The sequence below is a fragment of the Caretta caretta genome, chromosome 10 (assembly GCF_965140235.1).
Source record: "Caretta caretta isolate rCarCar2 chromosome 10, rCarCar1.hap1, whole genome shotgun sequence".
Taxonomy (NCBI): domain Eukaryota; kingdom Metazoa; phylum Chordata; order Testudines; family Cheloniidae; genus Caretta; species Caretta caretta.
Genome location: NC_134215.1, coordinates 29,460,957 through 29,482,634, shown reverse-complemented (window position 1 = coordinate 29,482,634; position 21,678 = coordinate 29,460,957). Strand labels below are relative to the sequence as shown.

Here is a 21,678-nt window from a genome sequence, read left to right as displayed (position 1 = left end):
TTATGAGTCCTCCTGATCTTTCAGTAAGAGTGCCATGATCAGGTATGTCGGGTCTGTCGGGATTCCCTTGTTTGTGTATCTTGGGGAGCATGTAGTAGGTTCCTGAGGTGGATCTGTGGCTTGTAGAGCTTTTCTTGGATTTGTTGGGGAAGGATTTGATGCTATCTTTAAATTCCTGTGTGAATTATGGTCTGAAGTTGTCTTTGAGTTCTTTATCATAGGTGGTGTCAAAGAGTTGTCTGCTGGCCTCATCGATGCAGCCATCAGGATTAAGGACTATGATAATGCACCTGTTGTCTGAAGGTTTGATTGCTATCTGGTGGTTGGATTTCAGAGACTGTATAGCTATCCTCTTGGTGGCAGAAAGACTGTGGCGGATGTAATGTTTGTTGAGGATTTTACAGTCTGTGGTTTTATTCCCGAAGGAATTGTTGCAATAATCCAGTGTGTGGTTTCCTCTTCTGAGGGGTATCCACTAAGATATTTTTTTCTTATGACTGTCAGTGGGGATGGGGTGGTTATAGGTAGTGGTGTCTCTGTAATTAAAGAATTCCTTGACGAGGAGCTGGCAGAAGAATTCATCTATTTCTCAATGTATTAGTATTGTATCAGGTTCTGTGGCGAGGCAGAATTCAGTCCCTTGGAGAGTATAGATACTTCAGTTCTGGTTTGGGGTAGTCTTAATAAGTTGATGATGTTGGGGTTTTGTGGTAGTGTCCATGTGTTGAGTAATAGGGTTTTGGTTTTTCCTGGAGATGGTGGGCTGGCTGTTGGTTGTGGAGTTGTTGTAGTAGGTTTCATTTTTTGGTTTTGCATTGGATGGCTGTCATGGGGTTTTTTGATAGTTGTTTTGGATTTCCTGCATGATCTCCAGGAAGGTTTCCTGGTTGGGGAGGGGGTGTCTTTTTTTTTTTTCTTCTTCCAGTGTGTGGGAGCACATCATGATTCTTGTCTAAGGTGGTGCCTTTTGGAGTATACAAGGTGCAGGAGATGGTTCTACAATTTTTCTGAGGTCCTTTTGAAAAGCTCTTCAGCATATTTGGAATTGTGTATAGTGGCACTTAAAAGAAGTGCACTATATGATCTGTATTTGAGAGCAAATGGCCATATTTTTCCACACAGTGGCAGATTAAGAGAAGGGAGAGAGAAAACGATTGTTGCTCATTAGTATGTTATATCAAAAAAGTATGACTGAAAGTTATATGGGATGCTATAACATTGTTAGCCAGTGGAAAGAGATGTCACTTAAAGGCTGTTCCTGAAACAAAAAAACCCTGCATCTTCTTTCTTCTTAAACAGTTTGTTTTATGAGGGTAGTACGTTTCTTCTTTATCCCACTGCTGAATCCTGATCGAATAATATTTTGTTCAGCCCTGGCCAGTAAGTTAGGGGGTAATAACATGAAGTATCACATGTTAGGCAAACCACCCACATGTCTCTGGGTAGCAAACAGGTTGCATTACTCGGTTAGTCATGGTAGTTATGATGGCATTGGGCCTGGGCGTGGGTAAATGATCATCCTGTGCTTCCTCACCCATCACCCACCAACAGAAAACATTAAGCAAACAATACGGTAGCTGAGAGCACATCAAAATGTTACTAGCGTGCATGATTTTAATTTCCTTGTGCCTCAGGGTGAAGTTGATATGGCTCAGTTTGGGGTTTAGCAGGCTCTGCAAAACTTAAGGCAAGTCACTGCTGAACAGCAGACTATCCATTGCTGAGTCTAAATCAGAAAGATTAAAAACCCATGTGAGTGCAAACCTGGTGGTTTATGAGGGGAAACAACGAAGGTTCCCATATTAAGTTATAAACACACTGACCTTTTTGTGAAAACAAGCAGCTTTGCTTGTAGAAAGGCATTTTAACGGGCACACATAACTAATTCACCATTCACAATACCAAGTTCATTCATTAGCCATCAGTCAAGCTCTTAAAACACTTTAGAACCATTTAACTTTTAGGGGATGGTTTGGTTCCGTTTTATTTAAACGTGTGTATATCTTTCTGATTGCCCCTCCATCAGTTCCAATTATTCTAATTCTGCTTGTCCTTTTACAGCTACTACATTTTAATTTCATTCGCAGGGTCACTGCTAGCATTGAGCCCTAAAATTTTATAATGTCTCTACTAATAGTGACAAAACCAAATTGCAACATTAGCAGGAGTAGTGAAATGATTGTATGTCCCACTTTTACTAGGACACTGATGGTTTTTCATATGGTACACTGGGAACACTCTCAGAATGTATGAAATATCCCAATTCCTAATTTAATCAACCAACACATTTTTTTAAAATTAGCTACAAAATGTTTGCTCAAGATGTATTGCAGGATTGAGCGGACTTTACACTGTGTTTACCAGGAACAAATAGTCTAGTGGAATAAGTGTTGAATGTGATGAACAGTGTTTGGAGTGAAGAGAAAAGTCAAATAAATGTAGACACCATCAACCCTGTCCTTTTTCTTACAGTGAATGTTAACAACACTTATGCAGTGTCTCATGATAAACTCATTCAGAACAATGATACTTGCTAAAATCCTCCACTCTCATAAACATGCACGTGTCACGTCTGAGTCAGAAACTGATAGTAGTGAGACCAGTGCATTTTTTTTAAAGTATACTTTTTGGCAACTGAGTTATCCATTACTTTAGTGAAAATTGCCAAGGATTTTCTTTTATCTGGATAACCACCAGAAATCAACAGAAAGGGCTTTGGTTTATTGTCTTTTCTAAAGAAAGATACTTCTGCCCCCTAGTACAGGGCTGCAATTAGCGCTGTATCCGAGTGCAAGTCATAGTGTAGGATTTAAACTTACTAATGGACATTAAGAGACATGGACTCTACCAGCTGAGCCACATGAAAAGAAAAATCTTCAGATGGTGTAAATGAGCACACAGGCTTTGGCTTGTAATATTTAAAATTAACAGAAGTCTCAGTCAATGCTCATAATAGATATAACCATAACACAAATTTAAGTCCCTCTCTTTTTATAATATAATTGAAGGACATACCTTAACAATTAGAAGTGTGCATCACCTACTCATTAGCTCTGTCCATCCACTGTAGTAGGCATTGTTTTTCATTTAGCTAAGGGAGAGTTTGGTTTGTTTTACAAGAATCATCTACATCTTACACTTCTTTGGCTACCTTAAATCTGCCAATACTGTTAAAATTAAGATACCATAATAGCTGTTGAAATCATGATAATTAGAACAGTTACAGCACTGAGGATCAGAAAAGGGGGAAAAAGGTTGTCCTTGACAAGTAATGAGCTTTGGGGTATGCTTTTTCAAAATTCTTGCCTCTATCGGTTTGTGTCACTTACTGTAATACTATTTTATGAGTGCTGTGGTCTTGAAATTTCCCAGTTACCCGAGATGGAAATAAAACAAATAAAAGATTAAATTGAAAATATTAACTTTATCAGTATGATTGAAACTGAGTTGTTCCTGTACCTTGTTGTGAAATGGCAGCGGGGAACTGGCTATAGAATATCGTTTTTTCACGTTCAGGACATGGGTATGAATCTAGCCCTTCTGCTGCATGATAGGGAGATAACACCTGTTGAAGTCAATCTGGTCCGTAGTGGCTAGTGACTGTTGCCACCTGACAGTCTTGGGTGGCTCATGTGGAATGAGTTGTGGCCTCAGAGCTACTTCCGAACAAAACAGTGACCAAGCCTACAACCCTTTGGACTGACTCTCCATAGTAGTTTTCAATGAAAGTAACCCAGTGGAGAGAATATTAGACCCTCATCTTTAGGTTTTTTCTCAAATGTATTGCAGTAATGACCCAGCGAGTGCTCAGGCTTATAACCTTGGCTTGGCTTTTGACATTCTCTGGGTCAGAAGTAATTTTCTCTTCTGTTAGGGGATTCTATACCACTTGTCACTAATTCCAAATTTACTTTAATGAAGCAGGCTTATGAAAGAAAGGAAGGGCAGGTTAGGTGGGAGACAGACTGATTCTGATCTAGTTTACCTGAAAATAAGTAAGGAATAGAAGCATTTAAATTTGCCAATTCAACCAAAAAATCATATTTTTGCACATATCTGTATATCAGCTATAGAGCTGGCTAAGAAATTACAAAATATGAATTTTTGAAGAGACAAATAGTCTATGGGGGGAAAAACATACAAGTCCCTTTTTTTTTTTCCAAACCTACTAATCAGGGCTTAAATCAGTGGTGCTAACCCAAGTTAAAATTTGAGCAGAATAAATGAAAAATAGACAAGAAAACCTCACCACAGATTGACTATGGTACAAATACTATGTGAACTAGAAATTTTGTTACAAGTAGTTTACTCCTGGGAGAATTCTGCACCAGAAAAAATTAAAAATTCTGTGCACAATATTTTAAAATTCTGCAAATTTTATTTGTCAAACTAATACTATATAATCACACCAGTTTTGGTTATTTTGGTAATTTAGCATACATACAGCAGGTATGTCTGTAACAATACAGATGCACACAATGTTTCCCCCAGGAGTAGAGTGACAGAAACCCCTACGATAGCCCAGTGCCTCTTTCTCTACCCCCTGCCCCCTAGAGCCCAGCTATGGAGCCCTCCCTTGCCCAAACATTCACTCCCCTTGCCCACCCAGAGCCCAGATGCAGGACTCCTGGCCCAGATGCTCACTCCCTCTATCCCCCCTCTCCCCCGCCCCCAAGCCCAGGGATCCAGAGGGAGAAACAGCCTGATGCTGGGTCCCAGACTTGTGCGGAGTTTCCCGCATGCCACCACCTTCTTCCTTCAGGGTATGCTGGGAACTGCAGCTGCTGGAAACCCTCCAGCTCCCTCCTCTCCCTGGGCCTTGTCTTACATTTGGGAGCTGGACTTTGCTGGGTCCAGCAGCCCCTAGTGGCGGCCAACATTTCTGCAGCCCATTTTTGCGGGGGCGGAGGAACTTCTGCACACGCTACATTAATTTCTGCAAACTCCCCCAGAATTTCCCTGCGCCTACAGCAGAACTACAGAGTTTTGCTTGTCTCTATGCCCTTGTTCTAGGTTGTAGTTGCTTCCTTCTGCAAGAGCCATCGTGATGTCTAAATCTGAGCCACTAACAGAAGTCAGTGGAAGCTTTTAGCACTAGGGTTGAACCCCAACATCCTGATGGCTGGGAGCCATCTCCCGCCTGTCAGGTTTGCTCCGTGCTTTCGGCAAGCACCATGCAGCAGTGCGAAAGAGCCAGAGCAGGAATGGAAGTGCACTTGGCCAGGCAGTATTGGCGCTTCCATCTGCTGTGCTGGCTGCCTGCTGTGCTGCTGCTCTGCCAGCGGGAACTTTGGAATAATCTGGTGGGCTTCCAGGACCGGAGTCAAGCTGGGGCCACATGCACACAGGAAAGAAATATGGCTTGGATCCTAAATCCCATCTTAACATGGGCTTGGGCCCTCCGGCCCTGCACGGTCCTAGGACCCTAGGTCCAAGCCCTAGGCGAGCAAAATTGGTGTGTGGACGCAAGGGGGGTTAGGCTTGAGCCCGGGCTTAGATTGCTTCATGGACATACCCACTGAGTCCGAGTGCTCTGCTCCTGAGGCAGCACTCATTGCCATTAGTTCAAAGCAGATTTGAAGTTGCCAATCCAGCCCTAAGGGATTTTACACAAGATTGGCAAAAACTTTTGCCCTGTGGCTTTTAATCAGCATTTACAAAAATGCGTTACTTAGGATATGTGTAGAAGGAGATTTATTAAGTATACACAACTCTGAAGAAACTATGACTTGGTTTCTGCTCTATTACACTGATGTAAATCTGGAATTATACAGAAACTAGGCAGAATTTGAATGTTTGAATGTATATAGTCCATCCTACTGTCTTTCTTCTATTAAGGCTTGACCCAAAGCTCATTGAAGTCAATGGAAAGATTCCTAATGCCTTTAATGAGCTTTGATTCAAATCTCTAATTATTCTGTTGACTTTAATTTACTCTTCTCAGATCTTGGAAGATTTGCAGTTACATTGAGATCTTTGGTTACATACTATAGGGTGAAGTCCTGACTGCATAGAAGACAAGCAAGAATAACCCTGCTTCTCAGTTACACAAATTGGAAAGGTTGCAGATTGCTAGTATCTAGGTTGCTAGTATCCCATCAGCAGTGGCTTTTTAGGTAGTTTTGTCATGAAGTCTTAATTTGGGCTTTGTCTACACATGGAAGCTAATTCAGATTAAGGTAGGGTCTGAATTAAAAGAAGAGTAGCTATTCCCTGTGTGGACACTCTTATTGTGAAAGTGAAATAAGATGTTATTCTAAAATAATTCTCCATGTAGACAAGCCCTTACGTTTTTGTAGGTAGAATAGTTATTATTTTTTTGTCAGTACATTTGATTATTTCTACCTTGAGATCGCAGGTTTATGTTGGACTTTTTGGGGCTTTTTGTTTGTATAATCATTAAAATGTTTAAACTTCACACTTAGCTCACTCATTAGGGAAGTTTTTGCAGTTTCACTGAGTTACATTTATTATTCTCTGCAAGGAACTTTAAAGTTTCTAACATCTGCTTTATAGCAGTTTTGCTTTTTAAGTTCTATTTAAGCATTTCATGTGTTCAATCATTTATGCTAGGAGGAAAATACTAACTTACCAGACATTACTAAAACTTCAACTATATTATGTATGTTGCTGATGGCTGAACCATACTCGATATTCCAATACCTATTTGTGGCTTTTTATGTCCCTTTTAAATTAAAAGCAGAACTTGTAAGACTTAGCCCAATACCACTAGTTTGGTAGGTGGCACTAGGCTTCTATTACTTCCTTTCCTAATGGTCCTGCTTCCAGAACTGTTCAAATTTTGTGTTTTAGCTTGAGCTGATAACCACAGATTATAGGCCTTGGACTGATTGCTTTGCACCATTACAAATGTTACAGGAAGAGAAGAACATGCTACATTTAGAGGAGCTATTACCAGAAAGTTGTAAATTACAATATTCAAAGTTGTAAATTCCTTGTTCAGTTTACATTGGACATCAAAATATTCTCTTAACCTTTAGAATTACATTTATTTTTGTACTCATCATTATAATCAATCCATGAATTTCTTTTCCAATTGAAATCTAGTTTTTTTTCTTTCTCACTTAAACACATCTTGGTGTTCATATGAGTAGCTATTAAAAACACTGCAAGGTCTACCATGCAGTTAAAAATGCAATTTTTGTACTCAACCTGTTTCTTATTTACTCTTTGAAGAATCTGCTGACAAGGGGAATCTCAATGTCTGACTAAGGTATGACCAGCCAATGACTTATTGCCTCTTTATACATGAAAATTCATTCAGCATTTTGAAGACTTAACATGAAATTTTGGATCCACCCAAGTCAGTGGGAGTTTTGCCATTGACTTCAGTGGGTCTAGGATTTCACCTAAGCAGGGTTATCACTTGCTAGAAAGATACTTTACTTTATCCTAACAGGTTTACATGTAATGGCCTGTGGATGGTCTAATGTGGAGACTGGAGACTTCAAAGCGCTATACAAACTTTAAATAACCCTTGCAAAACCCCTTTGAGTGCCATTATTCCAGTTTTACAGAATGAAGCATAGACATTGACTTAGTCAAGGCGCGAGATGCTGTTATCTTCAAAGCTGGAGGGAGTCAGTGCCATAATCTTGCCTTTAATTCTATTCCACATGCATACAATTCTCTCTGTGTTACAATGCTTGCGGAGTGACATCTGTTCAGAATTGGCTTCCTTTTCTATTGATACCATTTTTTTTCTGCCATTTGTGTTAGGCTGAAACGCACTATTACACATTACCACTATCTACCTCATTTAATATCTTATGTACCTTCATGAACTTACTCTGCAAAGTACCTTTTCTTGCCAAGCTATATAGATTTATTTTTCTTAAGTATACAATTTTAAAATTACCCTCAGGGCTCATATCATTTATGGTTAGATTGCACCGTTTTTTATCCAGTTCCAAGCGATGGAGCATTTTTCATATGACACTGACAGCAATGAACACAGGACTCAAAGTGCTATCTTACCAGAGAATTGCATACGCTTGTAATAACTGCCTGCAACAAAATTCTCCTCTTGCTGTTATTCATTGGAGTGTTCTGGTAGGATTTTCAATTGCTTCCTCACTTTGTTTGCATTTATATTTTTATGAAAAAAGAGGTATCTTCCATTATTTCAGGCCTCGTGCGGTTCAAACATCAATGTGCTTAAAAAAGGATGAATAACTGTAGTTAAAACTAAAGCTGAAATACAAATCTTCAGTTTGCTTACAGTTCTGCAAGAAGTCTGCATTTAAACAGCAGTTGTTCTGAGCAGAAGGTGGCATGTAATTGCAGTTTTGAATCGAAACCACATTCCATGTGCAATTATTTTAGTTATAAAATGTCTGGCAATGACAGTCATTCAGCATGCACATTAAAAGCAAAGTCTTCCTGAATAAAACAAGTCTTATACTTGGATTGCCCCAGATAGGCACAGCCCTGGGTCAGGTCAGTGCAGAGCACAATGCTCTAGGAAGAGCTTAGGGAAGTGTTGTGTCTGGAAATACATGGCAATAAATGGAACATATCAATCTTTTATCGTGTAAGTAGAGCCCTGCAACAGAATTTTGCAAGTGGCTAAAGCCAAGAGAAATGGCTTATGAAAACAAGATGATGCTCTGGGGTGTACCAGTGTGGAGCTAGAGAATTATTATGTAGGTTAGTAAAGATGATTTTAGCCAGAGAAGCTTCTGCAGCCATTTGTATCCCATGTACATTGCTGATTGTCCCCTGCAATGAAATATTCTTTCTTTGAGGCAAGTCTCCATTGTATGACAATGTATCTGTATATAAAAATATTACCATGTTTTACACCAATGGCCCCAAACCCTCTTGTAAAATTGTTGCATGGAAAGGGGTAGAGTTTCTGAGCATCTGCACAGTATATTTTAATTTTTTTTTCTAAAAAGTCTTCAGCCGTGAAACTTTGGGGATTGGGGGGAAAAGATGGACCCTAACCAAAATGCTGAATCCAAATACCCCAAACATTTTGCAGTTTAGGGGTTGGATCCAAATTTTGTACCCCAGGGTCATCTCTAGGGGAAAAAAAAGAGTGGCTAGGTATTGTGGAATGGCCAGTGTTGGGGTGTTAATGTTCCTTTAATGACAAGGTCACAAATACTTGTAAATTATCCCAATCATGGCCATACAGACAGCATTTGAAGTTCAATAAGTAACTTTCCAATATTCGTATTACTGTCACTAATGTCAGGATAATTATGGCTGTGTTTGATTGAGTGTCTTATGAACATACACAGGACTTTATTCACATTTTATTCTAAAGCCAAAGGACGAGATGAGTAAAGTTGTTTGAGTGTGTAAATGTTTGCAGAATCAGCCCCATGGTCTTGAAGATTAGGATTTTAAACTATTTGAACAAGTTAGGCACTTAAAAAGTCAGTGGGAGCTGGCTTCTAACTGATTTATGCCTTTGAAAATCTCCCCCATACAACACTTTGGGATCCTTGAGAATGACAGATAGTATTAAAATGTACTGTACTGTTATTACCATCATACTGATGGGTATCTGATCAGAGTCCCAGGGAAGCCAACTGAGGTCACTCAATTCGGTGAACTGCAAAGAATGGGGCAAACAATCCCACAAGCCGGTGGATATTCCAATACTTAGATTTACCAAACCAGCTTCTATACTACTTCAGTGGTTACCCAGAAGTCAATAACACAGTTCCCTTAAAATAACCCAGCCTCAGACCTTAACCTAGACACCCAAGTCAAATATGATGAGGATTTCTGAAAATCTTATTCATCATATAAAAAAGGTTCTACCCATCCCAAAGGATCAGACACATTACCTCCCAGGTAAATGAATATTCTAGATCTTACCCAAATACACGCTTACAGCCGCTTCTTATTAACTAAACTAAAATCTATTACAAAAGAAAAGAAAGAGGGAGAGTATAGGTTAAAAGATCAGTATACATCCAGACTTAAGTACAATCTTGAGATTCAGATTCATAGTAGAGATGGTGAACTTTGTAGATGCAACGAGTTCTTTCAGAAACAGTTCACAGGTTATAGTCCAATGTTTGTATTCAGGGCAGTCCAGTCAGCGCTGGGATCTTAGTCCTTATGGCTTAGGCTTCCCCTGCATGGAGCCTCAAGCAGATCTGAGATGACAAGATCAGGACCTAAGCCATTTTTTATACAGTTTCAGGCCCTCTTGTTACAGCTCGAGTTCTTCGGCGAGCAATAGGCACTCATGGGAACTTTAAAGGGGACCCATTTCGTGAGCATCACCAGTAATTATTCACACAGATTAACATAAGGCAATTGCCTGTTTTCCACCATTCGCAGATGATTTCCTATACATTTCAAAGAGAGATGAATACAGCCATATCCTATGTTTACAGTTCATTTAAATGTTAAGATGCCCTTTTGATCTTTGAATTAACAGAGTACACCATAGACAGGGACTGTTTTCTTACATTGCTGACCACTACCTATATATATGTAAATATACAAAAACACAAACATTATCTCCCTGTATGTCTTTAAGGATTGAATTTGAGTCATTTATCCTGCAGGATGCTTAACCCTTTCTGGTCATGCATCACAGTGTCATTGTGTGGTCCTGATATCAATTTGGAATTGTACTAAATTTATATATCAAGGGCTCCATTCTACTCTATGCTACAGGGTCATGTCATGTACTGTTTAAGAGTAAGATTCTGTGCTTTTTACTAGGGCTAGGTGAGCCAATCTGAATAAACAATTACTGAAGAAAACATTTCTTTAAAGCCTCATTTCCAGGATTGACAAAGTTTAGCGAACACTTCTGTGCATGGGATATGTTTTTTAATTTCTTTAAAAGGAATCTTGGGCTTTTACACTTCCTGATTTCGGTCAAAAATGTAAATGCTGAAATATCCCGAGAAGAGGCTTTTCCTGTGGTGTTTCCAACACAGTACTACTTGCAATATTCCTCAACTGACTGAACCCAGGAATTGCTGGAAATACCACAAGAGGCTGTTCTGATAAGATTTCGAGCCCAGACAGAATTATGTGTGTGTGCTTCAAACAAGGATTGAAACTTTTTTGATTTGTAACCTGAACCAAGCTGAGAACAAACATGGGGTTTGCCGATCTTAGTTATGTACACAGAAAGGCAGTAGCTGATTTTCCAACATGTGGTGGTAGCACAAGGTAAGACTGAGCTCTTTAAACTGTGAAGTCTCTGATTATTGTAATTAATCTACAGATTTTTCCCTGCTTTTCTTTTAACACTTTTGGATAAATGTCCCTCAGACTTGTGGGTTACTGACTGCTTGTGCCTCAGTAAACCTGAAGTAATCCTGTGCAAGAGATAACAACTCAATGTCAGACATCCTAATTTTAGCACTCTTTGATTCCATTTAGGAAATATTTATTTAACGCTCCAGGTGTTTTGCCATGTTCTCCCAGTTCATTTCACAACATACCCTGTAATTATTCACCTGCTTCACTTGCTATTCTAGGGCTAGGAAATATTTAACTACTCGGTTCACCCCTTGCATTTCTGGATTTCTTGAATTCCTAATGTTCTTTATCTCCATCAGCATTTCATCACATTCTTTCTGTGCTTTCATTGTGAAGTATTTCTGAGCCTAATCTATTTTGGAGACCATTTTCTATAACATTTCTATTTCTTAGATCATACTTTCATGCTGCATGTCTCCAATGAGTCCTTGATCGGTTCCTTTTGATGTTACCAAATATACACCTATTACTTATTTGTATGGTAGCACCACAGAGCCCTAGTCGTGCATCAGGACCACATTGTGCCAGGTGCTGTACAAACACAAAACAAAAAGATGGTTCCTGACCCAAAGAGCTTACAATCTTCGCTTTTTATTATGTTATCTTCTGTGTGCCTAAGTTTCTGTGAGATCTCTGAAGGTTTTTGGAGTGTTTTTGGATTAGATATTGCAGGGCTTTATTTATTTTCCCATTTGATCCTTTTGTGTTATTACAGATGTGAAATTGCAAAAGGAATGCTTGTCCTAACATTTTATATATTATAACGTTAGATTAAAATGCTTATTACATTTAGTCTCAAATCTGTTTCTTGAATCATTGATTCAGCAATTGTATTAGCAATTCCCAATACAAAACCAGTACCTTCAATGGCTTTTGATATTAAGGTTTCATAAAGTAGTTTACATTAAATATGAGCGGTGTGCAGTTTCATGATTTTAAGCTACAAAAACTTTGTCAAAAGATCTGATGGAAGCCACATCATCCTCTACATTCAATTATTTTTTAATCTCCCTAATTTTCTTTTCCTTTGATTCGCTTATTGCCCTTGGTTGGAAAAGGAAAGTATCTCACATTATTCTTCTCTACTTAAAAACAAAAAAAGTTCACAAACACCATAGCATATCGAAAGCCTTATGGCATATTTTGAATTTTTACAAATTTTTTTTAATTAAAATTGCCCCCAAATACACAAATAAATGTCACTATTTTTGACCAGATCTAATAAAGGTGTGTTTATATAGCTATAATGTAGATGCAAGGAGAGGGCTCTAGCAGGTTTGGCTAGGGGATGGTGGCCAGGGGCAGCCGGGATCCTGTTCCACTTGGAAACAGGTACTTTGGATTTCGCAGTCTGATGGTATGGTTGTAATGTCACAAATTCAGGGCCATCACCAGGGAAGGGCTAGAAGGGTCTCAATCAAAACGCTGGGTCTGAACATTTGCAAATGTAGGGGAAGTTTAGTTACGGATCTGAATCTGAATTTTGCAGCACAGGGCTGTACCTAATGATGGCTTACAGTACAAGCATCAAGTAAGAAGAAATCTCAGCTGCAAAAGAGGCAAGGTTTGTGTAAGCAAGAGCTGGTCCAAAAATGGTGCGGGTAAAAAATTCATGAAAATTTTCATTTCCATCTTTCATTGAAATTTAAGTTTCAGCAGAGCTTTCTGACCAGCTAAAGAGTAAACAAAGATCTGTGATGCTTAGCAAAAATCCAAAGGACAGGATACAGTTTGTGAGAGAGAGAGAGACAACATCGGAGCAAAAGGCCATTTTTATCCCTGGAATATGTGTATATTTTCTAGGGAGGACTGACAATTTTCTGTCAAACTGTTTTTCAGCTGAAAACTGGGTTTTCAATGAAATAAACATTTTCACAAAATGTGTCCACTTTCCACAGAAAACTTCCTGTTTTTGTCAAAGACCTTTTGCCTGAAATTTTGGATTTTGGCTGAAAATTTGGTGGGTTCCAAAGCCAAAATTTTCTGTTGGATGGGAAAAAAATGATCACCTCTCGTAATTCCTTTCTATACGAAACTGATCTGAGGCCCAATCCTGTGTGGGTCTGAAGCCTCCTGCAAGGACCTGAGAACACTTAACTACCACTGGAATCTCAGGAGACGCCCTACAGCTCACAGGGTCAGGCCTTTAGAGGCAGAGAGCTTCATAGCCTTATTTTTCTCTTGTGAGGCTTCATGCTTATGCTGGGGAATGTAAGATGACAAGTGACCTGGTTTGAATCCTTTCTGAGCTCCCACTCAGTGCACTGAAGACAGACTGTACTGTATTGTATGCTGCCTTGACTTATGTGAAACATCGTTTTCTGGAGCTGCATATTGATGCCATTATAGACAGCAACTTTGCGTTTCAGAGGACTCTGCATGTTACCAAAAGGGCAGCAGGTGTTACTTAGACTAAATTGACCTTGAAATTGATTTCTTTATTTTATGACTTACTGAGGGGAGATTAATACTTTTTTTTCTCCCTGCAGTCTCAAACAATTTACATGGTAATAGAAGGCATAGTCAGTCAAATAAATTGCTGGAAGTGGTAGTGTTCCAAGGGGGAAAAAAGTATGGGTCTGTCTTGCATTGATTTCTTAGCCTCAGGGAGAGCTCGGATTTTTAACACCTGGGAAGAGAGAGAGAAAATTTATTCCTCATATTAAAGGCAGAAGAATGGATGGCTGTGTCTGGGGGCTGACATTTACATTGAATTTTCTTTTGGAGGGGTGTGGGGAAGGATGTGTCCTGTATAAGCATCTCAGTGAGCATTTTAATGGTGTTTCCTGACTGATGTAAAGGCAGATGGGTAGCGAAGGAAATCGTACATGACATCTGGAAAGAGAGGCTGATTGGTAGACAGCATAGCTGCCCAGTGCAACACAGACTAGGCCCTGATAAAAATGTGGGAGTGGCTGGTGTGATTCCATCTTCAAATACGAGGCAGAAACCATCACAAAATAGAAATGAGTAAGGGAATAATGGGGACAGGAGAGGCATTGCCTGGAAGAGGTGCTGGTAAGGTCACAGTATACTCTGTATAGTGAGAAGAAAAAACTGGGGTTATCCTTTTGTTATGTAGGGTCAAACACATGGCTGTAGGCTCAATTTCCTGTAAGAATCCAGGTCAAACAAGAATATATAGTATTCACATATAAATGACATGTAAATAGCATAATATTTGACCAATCCTGGTTGTAGGTGAGGCATTATTTACATTGGCTCCTGACTCCTATGAACATGTCTGAAAGTGGTCCTGTTGACCCATGACTAGAACAGTAGCTTGTTTCAGATATGGATGGTACTACATGGCACTGTGTACAGGGAAATGGTTTATATGTGGAATTTATTATGATCATCCTGCGGGGGATGGAAGGAAAGCTTGTCTACCAAAAGCCACAACTATATATTCTATATAAGCTATTACCAGCAGGACAGTGGGGTGGGAGGAGGTATTGTTTCATATTCTCTGTGTGTATATAAAGTCTGCTGCAGTTTCCACGGTATGCATCCGATGAAGTGAGCTGTAGCTCATGAAAGCTCATGCTCAAATAAATTGGTTAGTCTCTAAGGTGCCACAAGTACTCCTTTTCTTTTTGCGAATACAGACTAACACGGCTGTTACTCTGAAACCTATATATTCTTACTGCAGGGGACGGGTGGAGTCAGCTGCTGAGAATCAGTAATTGTCTCTATCTACTTCAAAAGGAATCGGAGAGAGGGGATCGAGAGAAAAATGAAGGATATTTCTTGACCAGGGACCTGGAACTAGGGTCAAGCCCTAGTGCTGTTGGGCATACTCAGGGTAGCCTACCACATTTTCCCTTATCTGTTTTTGAGAATATTGTTTATTACCCTTCAGGGCAAAGGGACTGTTTGGGGAGAATTGGGTACCTACAATAGATAGCCACTGCCTGGAGGGCCTCACCGGTTTTATTTTCTGGCTCTGCATGCCCAGCCTTATCACTACTAACATATGTAAAAACACATAAGGCATAGCAGTCTTCCAAGTATGTGTGTTATGCTCACGATCTTGCGCTATCTCTCTCTCTATATAAATACAGAGATATATATAATTGTGATGGGGCAAGGCCAGATGGCTACAGTAAAGTAGTGGGAGATAGATATATCAGCTATAGGCTAAACAAATCCCTGTTACCAGGATAAGGAAGTGGCAGCTGCTCCAGGTCAGTTAAGACACCTGGGGCCAATTAAGAGCTTTCCAGAAGGCAGGGAAGACAGCTAGGTTGATTGGGACACCTGAAGCCAATCAGGGGCTGTCTGAAACTAATTAAAAGCCTCCCAGTTAGTCAGGTTGGTGTGTGTCAGGAGCTGTATGAGGAAGCTGTGCTGTTGGGTAAACTGAGCAGTATAAACTAAAATAGGCAGAAGGAAGGAAGCCCTGAGGTAAGGGTGAAGGAGATATTGAGGAAGTGGGGGGCTGCTGTGGGGAAGTGGCCCAGGGAATTGTATGTGTCCTGTTTCCAAAAGGTCAGCTACCACAGCTGATACTATTAAGGTTCCTAGGCTGGAGCCCAGAGTAGAGGGCGAGTCAGGGCTCCTCCTTCCCCCTCTGAATTAATCAGTGATACTGGGAGACAACAGAGACTGTGCAAGGGAAAGTAGCCTCTTCTTACCTCCCTTGCTGGCTTATGATGAAAATGGCTCAGTAGGCTGTGACCCTTGCCTCTAGAAAGAGAAGGGCTACATGGAGGGTCACAGTGAGCCTCTGAGGCTAGTGAAATCCGCCAGGAAGTGCGGGACCCCTAGAGACAAGGACAGAGCTTTGTCACAATAATATATATAAATCATTTATGCAACATCAGTCCAAACATTTTTATTATCTTAATTCGTTCATGTTTCACAGATCTGTACAGTAATTTGAGATACACTATGTAAAATAAATGGCATCTACATTGTGTAAGATATAGGCTACAATGACACAATATTGTTGTGAAACTCATGTATTTTCTATTTGGAAAAGCACAGAATGAGCTAAGTGAAATCTGTTTTCTTTGTTAGCTCTGTCAATCTGCTTCTTTTGGGGAGTTTACCACTTACAACACACTTGCAAAATGGTTGTCCTATGATCTCTAAATTTTAGAGTTCTGAAACTATAAAATAAGGTCAACCATGTAATCTGCTGCAGGATTGCTCCATAAAGAAATGAAGAAAGCTAATTAGAAGGGAGGGAGATGCTGAATTTCAATAGATGGGTATATGTTATACAGCGTGTGTGTGTGTGTTCAAATGAGGTAGAACCTATGTACTTAACAAAGGAGTGAGGATAAAAGGTGAGTGGCAGGGTAGCTGGATGGAGACATTGAGTAACGTAAGGTAGAACAGATAATAAATGACAGGATAAGATGTCGAGTGATTGAAAGCAGAGAGGGGGGTTAAGGGTCAATAAATGCGAAGAAAACATCAGAAAGGAACGTACATCAGTGGTAAAGAACCGAGTAGCTGGCACAGAAGCAAGTTTGTCATTAAATCCTGGAGTTTGGGGGGATATGAAATAGGTGATATGCTGGTTTTCAGGTGTTTTATTGAGGTTGGAATCTTAGAAAATCTGTTAGCCATAATCTCCTTGTTTACATCCATCATGGCTGTGAGAAATATAATGAAACAGACTGCAGGACTTAGTCTCCAGTCCTGTTTGGTGTTCTTGGGAGTAGTCAGGCTCCTTTCCCTGTTTCGTAACTTTATAGCTGGAGACGTTGTACAAAGTGTAAACAATATATAAACTGACTGGGATGCACACAGATTCTTAATAATATGGCTACAGACTGCCAACTAGCATGCTGGCTCTAGAGAGAGGAAGACTATAATACAGTAATTGGATAAAGTGTATTCTTGCATACCTTGATATTTAAATGGTGAAGTGTTAAGAATGGTGAGAATGTTCTTGTTTCCATTGGCCATGTTGACCCTTCTACCCATAAATTCTGCAAGGCTCCAGGAGCAAAACTGCATTTATTTCTAGGTGCCTTTCCTCCAAGCGATTTCTTCCAACTTCACAAACATTAATGAATTAAACCGCTATTGAGATAAGGAAGTGGATTGTCTTCATTTTACTGGTGGGAAAACTGGGACACGAAGTGAAATGATCCAAGGTCACCTAGTGAAGCAATGGAACTAGAAACAAACGTCCCCCTGTACTGTGCTCCATCCACTAAACCATGCTACATTCTTCTATAAATACAAGATCGCTTGTTATTGTTTAGTTATTTTGGTCTACTTCAAAACTTCGTAATTTATATGAGAAGTTCTCTGTGGAATGAAAAGCTTAATATCTTTTCAAGACCCAGTAGCTCTCGTCTTCACTGGGCCCACACCAGTTTCAGCTCATCAGACTTTCATTCCTGAACATTTAAACTGGCTGCACCACTTCACTTCAGCATGCTACCTAATCTTACTGACAGGAAACTAGCCCCTGAGGGTCTGACTCAAAATATCAGTACAAGTGTACAGGCATTGCTAATAATAAAAGAACAGATCAGAATTACAATATGCAAACCATTTTCTAATGCTTCACTGCAAAAAATAAATGAATACCTAAGTTGATTAACCCCTTGGTTTCTGGAATTAGTGCAGATTTAGAAACTTCAGTACTTCTAGTAATCTATCTAAGGAACTTACATGGCCCCCATTACTATAGTTTCTTAGCGCCTCACAATCATTAATGTATTCATCCTCACAGCACTCTGATGAGATAGGGAAGGGCTATTATTCCCTTTTCCAGACCAGGGACTGAAGCACAGAGATGCTAAGTGACTCACTCAAGGTGATACAGGAAGGTGAAGTGGGGAATTGAACCCAGGGAACATTCTCTTCCTCCCTTTCCACATTTTAGGTTACTCCAAGAGCCAGTGTAGTCCCTAATATATCTTAGAGCAGCACCAGGGGTTGCTGTAACTTGTGGTAGCCTTACGTGCTTGCCTGTGGGCTGCTCTACTGCACCAAATTGCTAGAGTGTAGTTCTGGCCATTCCTATTCCCACCCTGAGCATACCCCAAAGCTAAGGGCTGTAGGGAGGCATACACTATCCCAGTGTGCTTGGGGTGTTCCTCTGGGGTCATTCTGCCCTCTTCATACCATGGAGACATAAAGCGATTACAGTGGGGACCAGCCTCCGAGCCAAGAAATCTAGTGATTCTGGACCAAATTTGCAAGTGCCAGGTAAGGTGATGTAATTTAGATTCACTTGCACTCCTTCAGGTAGAGCTGAACTCCCTTAGAATCAGTTAGATTCACTTAAGCCTATATACACCTATTGAACGAGGAGTCTGTTCACATAATTTATGTGCCTGGAAGAAGGTGTGTGTTAAAGTAGGATTCCTCTCTTATAGAACTGTCATTTTATGTCCCACAAGCTTTTACCATATCACTACATTTTTATGTGCATCTGTAACACCGACAGACCCTAGTTGTTGAACTGGGGACGTCTGGAGCTTAGCACATGAGCCTCTACCGCATGAGCTAAAGGTGTGTGGGTTACACATCCCCATCAGTTCACATGCTGAATTATTTACTTGCATTAAGTTACACCTTTTGACCTTCCTGTGAGTTGCTTTTCTTGTTGTACTTGTCACTTCTAGCAGCACAGCGCTAGAGCATGGACCCTAGTAAGGCAAATTCAGAAGTTATATACAACAGGGAGAGGAAATGGGTCAGATGGTATCTAATGAGGCATAGAGGGACTCTATGATATAATTTTGTGGGTAGGTGAAAAATGGGTAAGTTACAACTCATAATTAGAACAGGTGGAAAAATTAGTACTTTTTGTGTAAAGTTTAAAAAAAGAAGTCACTTACTGTGTCCTGGAAGATAGTGATGTGGAGGTAACTTTGTTCTGAACCATTCTCATTGGGATGAGACACGACTCCTCAAATTGGAATAAATATAAGGATTGAGAGTATTTTATTTTAGTTTTATGGTCACACATTGTGTTCAGCATCATAAGTAAAACAAATTAGTTTGCACAATATTCTTTGCAACTAATTTAAGTGCAAACTTTGAGTTATGAGTTAATTATGAATACAAAATTAATACAGGTTTTAGTACTAATATAATACTATATCAATACATCACATGATAGAGGATTATATGGTTTTGTTACTAGCCTGGGATTCAGGAAACCATGGTTCAATTTCTTGTTCTGCCACAGACTTCGTGTGAGACCTTGGGAAAATCACTTAGTCTCTCTGTTCCCCATCTGTACAATTGAGATAGTGGTACTGCCTTGCCTCACAGAGATGTCATGACGATAGCTATATTTTTTTAAAAGGCACTGAGATACTAAGGTAATGTGAGCCATACAAGTACCTAAAATGAATAGGTATGGCTATAACTGAAATTAATAGTATTTATCAATAGCTTCTTCCCTGAGCGTGGGTTCTGAGCTCTGCTTTGCAATGTACTTTTTGCTGATTTTAATTTTTGTTAAGTAAAGTACTAAATATTCTGTTTCCCTCCCTGCCTCTTTTCAGGACTATAAATCTGAGAATGTGGCTTTGGCTTCCAGTGCCAGGAACAGTCCTCAAGGTCCAGTAAGTAAAAGCATTTTGCTGTACAGATTGCATTCTTCTCTAGAGTGCTTCAGCTATCAATCACTGGAAGCGATTTTACCTGAGACAGATCTTACTGCTCTTGAAGTAACTGTGTTTGAGTTTGCTAAATGTTCTCAAATACTTGAATATATGGTATTAGCAAACATTTGATCTGCTCACCAAACTGAGGATGGTTGACTTGAATCATTGAAATCTGAGTTCATTAGCGATCCAGCAAATCCATCTTCTATGTTAGTGCTTGCATTGCATTAGCAGACTGATTTAGGGTGAGGCAGTGTCTGACTCCTGGGGAAAGAGAGAGAAGTTGTGTACAACAGCAGCCTTTGCAGTTTCTTGAATGCCAAGGATTGCTCCTGACTAGTAGCATCTCCACCATAAAGGGGTGGGCCCAGGGGTAAGGAAGAGGTCCAGCTACATGGCTTTACCACCAGCCATGTGAGATGGCCAGGCTCATAAAGAAGAACATGCTACCCTTTCCAGTATGGTGGTACAGTGGCTGTGCTCCCTCAGATCTCCATGCGTGATTGTGTGTCCTGGTGATATTCCCACTGCACCAAATGTGCAGGGCTGTGCCTTTTGAGGCACAGTGAGCCATTATTCTTAGTTACTAAATCAGGTTTAACAATGTAGCATGAATAGTAACAGACAGATAATACCAGTCAGAGAACAGTCAAGTCACGTGGTAAGGAAATTAATATTTTGTTATACCTGTGCAGCTCATATAAAGTAAAATTCCTCTGGTTTCAGTGGCTTATTCATACATGTATGTGTATATATAAAATCATTTAAACTTGGTAATGGATGAAGCTGAAAAAGGTGTTAGGTGTAAATAATTGTAGAGCTGCTCAGATTATTTCATTACGTGATTTTGTTCTAAAATCATGAACACCAAACCACTAGATTATCAGACAGTACCCTTCTTCCTCAAAGTCCTGGGATGTCAAGTAGGTTGACTCATTGGTTCCATAATATAGTGACTTAATATTTGAAGAAATGTCATTCCTGAACTGAGCCTCGTACTCATTTCTGGAAGTGATGTATTCTATCAAAGCCACGGGTTAGCCAGAAATGGGTGAACACGTTTATAGAGGTATTTGTACTGCTCTATCAAGCAATTTGCAGAACAAAGACAACTGACACAGATTAACCGTCACACTTCAGTGCTGCTATTACAGACTTTTCTAACTAGAACTTCTAAAGTGTATTATCCCAATGTCATATCCACATAATGTTTAGTGAACTACTACAGAATCTTTGTGTTAACATTTTGTAAGAATGTCTGTGCTAGACTACTGGGGCTATGCACTGATTTGAATTATACTGCTGTAAAATACAGCACAACTCCACTGGATCTGGGGGAGTCACTTTGTATTCACACCACTGTAAGACAGGCTGGAATCTTGACTCAGGAGGGGACTACTGTGTTGCAGTCCATATCTGTGGAGGAAATAAGAAAAAGAGTACTTGTGGCACCTTCGAGACTAACCAATTTATTTGAGCATGAGCTTTCGTGAGCTAGCTGTAGCTCACGAAAGCTCATGCTCAAATAAATTGGTTAGTCTCTAAGGTGCCACAAGTACTCCTTTTCTTTTTGCAAAGACAGACTAACACGGCTGTTACTCTGAAACCTGTGGAGGAAATGTCACTCACATGCCAGTTAGCTCATTTTCAAATCAGATCAGAAATCATACTGGAGCAGGAACTTGTGTGTGCATTTTCTTAACTGGCTAAAGTGAATTGCTGATTTTTTAAAATATTTATTTTGGAACTTGCATGTGTAAATCTTTCTTCATATGAACCTTCTACATAGCATAATGGGGGCACCGGATGAACAGTATTC

The 21,678-nt window shown here is 39.8% G+C and overlaps 1 protein-coding gene across 19 annotated transcripts in view; it reads left to right on the top strand.

Moving 5' to 3' along the window:
- RBFOX1 (RNA binding fox-1 homolog 1) overlaps positions 1 to 21,678 on the top strand; it is a 2,443,894-nt gene that overhangs the window by 379,932 nt on the left and 2,042,284 nt on the right. For all 19 annotated transcript variants that reach the window (XM_048868136.2, XM_048868129.2, XM_048868132.2 and 16 more), the window contains exon 2: positions 19,758 to 19,817. In XM_048868136.2, the coding sequence (XP_048724093.2) occupies positions 19,758 to 19,817 (60 nt within the window). The remainder of the gene's footprint in view (positions 1 to 19,757; positions 19,818 to 21,678) is intronic.